This window comes from Epinephelus fuscoguttatus, linkage group LG12, assembly GCF_011397635.1.
Source record: "Epinephelus fuscoguttatus linkage group LG12, E.fuscoguttatus.final_Chr_v1".
Lineage (NCBI taxonomy): Eukaryota > Metazoa > Chordata > Actinopteri > Perciformes > Serranidae > Epinephelus > Epinephelus fuscoguttatus.
This window is the reverse complement of record NC_064763.1, coordinates 34,865,215-34,871,214: the sequence shown is the minus strand read 5'-3', so window position 1 is coordinate 34,871,214 and position 6,000 is coordinate 34,865,215. Positions and strand designations below refer to the sequence as shown.

Sequence of the window (6,000 nt, the reverse complement as noted above, 5' to 3'; positions counted from 1 at the left end):
AAATCAAATCAAAATGTACAAATGAGTAACGTCTCAGCTAAGACTTTGAACTGACCCCAGTTAGCTGTGTTGTTTTTCAAGCAGTGGTCTGGTCTCACTGGAATGTTTTGGTGATCAACAATACCCACATTTAGGAGGGGACTTGGATAAAGTGGTGAACATGTTCGCCCCATCATCAGAAAGTTTTAGGTGCTTTAGTCTCAGTTTTCCCTTCCTCCAGTTTAGTGCAGAAATAAACGCTTGCAGATTTAGAACTGTATACAATATTTATTGACAATGTATTCATTTCCATAGGTTTTTCATAATAAAGACAGACACTGACTTGTACAGGGCTTATCTTTGAGAAGGTACAGCTCTGGGTTTCTGGGAATGTTCTTGTGAGTGGCACATACAAGGATTTTTCAAGGTGCAGGGTGTTGAGAGGGTAAGAAGGATTGATGCTCCTTGGAGTGAAGTCCAGGGCAGCAGGAGGCTAAGGCTTCTTCTGTGAGTGTGTGCAAACATACACTGTCACCAAGATGTGTCATTTAGGCTTTTAGGGATGTCAGTCTGTCCTTGCTCTCCAGAGAAGACTCTACTGTCTGATGAAAACCTTGCATTTCCAAAAACACCTCGGCTTTCCAGGAATGAAGAGAGAAAAAAAGCCATTTTCAAACCATTTAGGACAGGATTTTGTAAGCATACATGTCGTTGAGTTTTCAGAATCCCGAGACGATAATATAATCATTCTGTATAGTATAAATGTGAAAATTGCCAAAATTGGATTTACAAGGTTTTGCCAAACAACAGTGTTTGCAGTTTTTTTTTTACACAGGAGTATAGAAGTATAAAAATATATGAAACCAAAAAGCGTTGTGAAGTACAAACACATATTCAAAGTGTAGAACTTATGAAGCAGACCTTTCTTGCCAGTTGTTGGTGTGCTTTGGAAACACTGTCTGGCCGACATACATCCACTACACACTCTCACACTCAAATACACCATGTCATACCACATACGCTATTATTCTGAAGATTAAGAAATATATTTATACTGGGTAGGTTGAGACATTATATGGCTGAGGTGGATTTAGTACCTTAATGACTTTTAAAGTATTCTAGGTGTTTAGTTTCTGTCGTTGTTGAAAAAGTGTGCCGTACAGTAAACATGTACCGTGTACAGTATTTAGGGACTCGTGTCGAACAGAGAAAGCAAACACATTAAAGAGAAAACATCTGAAACAAGCTCACTAAGGTACTTTTCCTTAAGTACAATTCTTGGGTAGAAGTTGTAGTTAGTGGTTGTAGTGTTGTTAGCGGTGTGATTTGTGCTGACCTGAGATGGTTGACTTTCGGGGTTGATACGAAGGCATCGCTAGCCTTTTTATCACTTGACCCTTTGTGTGTGTGTGTGTGTGTGTGTGTGCACGTGTGTTTTAAAAGGTGGTGTACATTAAGCTGTATTGAGCTGATCATTGGTACAAGAAATTGTATACTTTTGCTGACACATTGCAGCAAATACATGCTGCAAAAGAATATCAACTACATTCATGAATATATGTTACATTTTGGCAAAACCAAAGAAATGTGCTTTGACAAACAGCAAAAAGAAACAGAAAAATGATCAAGTGACACTCTAAAATAGACTATTTACATAGTTTCACATCAGCCTTTGCATTCTCTTAACATTACAGTATGAATTATATCGAAAATGTCCTTTTTGTCTTTTTCATTGAACGCTCATAGGTAATTATTTACAGGAATAATATGCTCCAATTGCTGCTTAATAATATACTATCTCATATATACATACTTTTTAAATATGTGGTTTTTTTTGGGACGTGATCCCAAATTTGAGTTCAACTCATTGTTATTTTTAGAAAAACATACAACGCCAATAATCAGGTTTCTAGAATCTATCTGGATCCCTTCACATGTGTATTTTTTAAAAACTTACAAAAACACTGAAAATATGAAAGATGGGATCAGTTTTGTTTGAAATATTCACCAGAACCATAAAGAAACTCCCAAAACAAAACGTAATTTACTTACTATGCGCAGTTCTCAATAGCTAGATCAACACAGTGTGAAAATTTCGATGAGTAACATGTAAACACCAGTGAGGTTATTGTAAGTTCCAAGAGTTAAACACAAAGTTCAATCAAAGTTTACATTTCAGTTGTTGGGCAGTGCTTGTGAAAATCCATCATTGTGTCATTATTAAAACAGGCGTAACTGTTATGTAAATGCTTTTTAGAAAAATGTATATATTTTAAATAACATCATTAATATTCGCAATACCAATCATCACACTCTTTTTTTTAAATAAATTAATTACATATGTATGTGCACTCATTTGTATCAAACACAAAAAGCACAAATGAAATGAAACAATTCAGTGAGAAAGGAGAACGTGAGCAAAAACAGAAATATCAAGGAGTTACTACGTTACAGAGCATGCACTGAGACAAAACTCTATGTGGCTACATTTTAAGTAAACAAGTAGAATATTAATGTTAAAGTGTTCACTCACACATTCACAATCAAAATGAATGGCAAACCAGCAGAAATTAACCCTTGGAGTGAGATCTTTGTTGTTTTGGATGATCTCAAAGAACCATGTGAGACGACAGCTTTAGTTGCTAGTTCTGATTTTACTGTGATTTCTGAAAGAGTCACCTTCTCTTCCTTTCTATGTCTTCATCAGTGTCCCTGTAGATGAGCCTTTGTCCCTGACAGTGACCCTCACTCTGTCTCGAGACGTTGCATTCCACTCTTCGATGAATGATTTGCGTACGTGAAAAAGAGGCCATTAACGCCAGAGTTCATTCATACGGACAGTGTGAGCAATTCGATGGGGAGAGGGATACGACACTCTTGTGAGTTGCAGCCCTAGTTATATTTGTACATTTTAACCTTGTTGTAACTGAAACATAAAGCGTGATCGTAGTCATATTGATAATAATAAAGTTCCTCTTAAGACAGCCCCCATAAGCACCAGGTATTAGAAGAACTACGGTAACAGCCTCTATGGCTTTGAAAAACTCGTGTGCAAAGTCTTATAAAATCTACCTTGTGTACATACAGTCAAAAGCACAGCATCGTTAGTAAAATTTGGATTTACGGCTATGTCCTTTTATGATCATCAACCCATTTTTTCAATCTGGAAACAACGCATGACTGAGAGGTTTGAAACCTATGATAATTATAATAATCTGGTTTGGGAGGCAGATATTGAAACTCACTGATAACAAAATGACAAATCATCTGCATAGAAAAAAATATTTAAAAAATGGTGTCACAAGCTGATATTTGAAGTTTTTGTGCTTTCAATGCATTCTGGCCTCTCTGTGGACAAATGCAGTCCTTTTAGCTTTACCATTCAATTATCATTTAACCATGAAAGAATTGTCATAGCTAATAAAGTGCCTCCTTAGTAGTTGTGAACCTTTTCTTTTTAATCAGTGTTGTAAATATATATCCAAGAAAGTGAGATAGAGAGCTGGAAAGGGATTTTTTTTGGTCATATAATCCCTATATTGAAAGGTGATATTTACATATACTAAACTACTTTCTTCAGACACAGTCGTCCCTCAAAAGCATCTATGCCGTGTATATACACATAGGGGTAAAGTCTAATATTAATAAATATAATAATATATAAGTACAACCAATTTGGCTATGGATTTTTTTCTTACATATTTTGCGCTCTCTCTTTTTGTTCTTTACTCTCCTCTATCAGACACAGTGGACAAAACACAATAATGACAATTCAAATTGGCTGTTTTAGCTTTATCCTTCTTTATATTATGCCATTTTTTTCCTTCAGGAGGCTTCTTCAGTGCAATCAGAGTTCAAACCTGGAAGTTTTGGAATGCTCTTAGTTGATATTAGTTAATACCGCCCTATTAAAATAGTTGACGAACTGAGAAAATGCTTACAAATAAATTATATAGTGCTCCAAGTATATTAAAGAAAAAAAAAGTTGATTTTAATTTTTTTTTTTTTTTTTACCTTACATGATATTGTAAATTGTAAGCTTCAGGCCCTTGTAAGTATGAAATTAATTCTAGTAATACATTTCGTGTCTTTGATACAATGAATCTTAAAAAAATCCTGCTGACTTTAAACTCACTTCAGCACTTTTTAAGTAGTGCCAGTGAAAGTAAATGGTCATTTAAATATGTCAACTTGTCAATTAGTATTTAACTAACATGATATTTTGGCAATGAATTGTGTATGCTTTAAATCCAACATAACAAAGACATAAAAAAAACTATGCAAACATTAAAAAAATGGCAAGATACACAAATCACAAAATATGTAAAATTTTAAACAATTACTCAGGAACAGGCACCTTATATGTTTGTAATCTCTCTTTTATAAGGTTTTTTCGTGTTAGCCAGCAAATGTGGTATTCCAAGATATGATGGATCCAGTCCTGAATATAGTCATTCAGTCCAGTTTACAAGATCACATAAAAATGAAACAAACCAGATACAAACAACAAATGAGCAACATATTTTGCTGTTTGTTCTCGCTGATGTCCTTTGTTTCTTTTAGTTGACGTAATAAAGCCAGTAAACAACATTGAAGAAGGAGAAGACAGTTGGGAAGATCATCCTCGACCATTTGTCAATAGAGTTTACATCAGTCAAGTCTGGGATGTTGATCTTTAGTTGTGAAGCGCGCCTTCGTAGTCGGCTCTTCTTTTGAGTCATGTGGCACTCCAGTGTGTTTCGGCCAAAGTTGTGCCTGGCCAGTCCAGCTTTGCGGTACTGTAGAGTCGAACTGTCGTATGTCAGCATGGTATTGCGTGGGTCGTTGAGACCCAGAGCGAGCTCTGAAACGCCCATGTCGTTTTTGATGTCCAGGGTGCCCAGAAGGATGTTTTCATGAGGGTCCATCTGGAAAAGAGTCAAGTTTGCCCAGTGTATTATCAACAGCATTTTTCTCTAATAAACCACATTTTACTGCCAAAATTGTACTTTAAAATGGCGGAGACCATACGAATATAACCCTTAGACTATATTAATTAACTATGTTTGCCATAATTACATGTAATGCAAAAGGGGGTCACTCCCAGTGACAAAGCTAGAGAGAATTTTCATTACCTATGGATTGTTTTAGTGTCTTTCAGCTCATCATTTTGGTTTTGCCTGCCCACATACTTGCCAACCTTAACACCTCAAAATATGGGGAGGATTTTAAAACCAAAGCAGGGGTCTGTGGTCCCTCTCCCAAAACATCTGAGTTTCAGAGACTTTGTTTCCTGCATTCTTGTGACTTCTATAGAATAAAAACGACAGAAGTTTAATTTGGTTTAGTTTTTGGCTCATGCTCATGATACAACAGCAGAGTAGGGGGGGCCAGGCTGTGGTGTTGGCCCATGTCAGGGACCCAGAGTTGGTTGTCCTGCCTGGCCCACACACCCCTGGGTCCTGGATGCCCTGGTGCGGCTGAACTGAAGGCTTATGGTCTCTGGAAAACAGTTGGGTACCCCTCCATGGTGGGGGAGGGTAAGCTGGGTCCCCACCAACCACTGAGGCACGAACTCCCCATTACAGAGTATCACTTCAGACGATCGGCTCAGAGACAAAGTGTCCACCAGCAGCCTCGCCCAAATCATGCAGGCTGGAAAAGTGCCCCTCTCCGGCCCAAGAGCGTTGGAGATATACCAACGGAGGGGAATCAGCACACTTTTAAAGTCTTGGCTTTGGCTTATATATGCTGTACAGTGTCAAAATAAGTTATGATAACAAAAAGGAACAAAAGGTATGGAAATTTGACATAAATTCTAAGAAATATGGGAGAATTGTGACCCCAGGAGTCTCTGGAGAAAAATGGGAGGGTTGGCAAGCATGCCTGCCCAGCATCAAACAGCAGACAGACAGAGTTAGTGACTAGCTGATGACCATAATGATGCAGCTGGATGCTAAATAGCTGGATATTTCCCTCAGGAGTTGGTGAAGATCAGCTCCTACGAATACTGGAGTAATAGCAGGTGGCTGAATAAACAAA

General features: G+C 37.4%; 1 protein-coding gene across 1 annotated transcript in view; it reads right to left on the bottom strand.

Moving 5' to 3' along the window:
- Positions 1-337: 337 nt before the first annotated feature.
- Positions 338-6,000, bottom strand: part of LOC125898083 (gamma-aminobutyric acid receptor subunit beta-2) — an 85,725-nt gene continuing 80,062 nt past the window's right edge. The window contains exon 10 of the mRNA XM_049591729.1: positions 338-4,886. Coding sequence (XP_049447686.1) covers positions 4,539-4,886 — 348 coding nt within the window. The 3' untranslated portion in view covers positions 338-4,538. The remainder of the gene's footprint in view (positions 4,887-6,000) is intronic.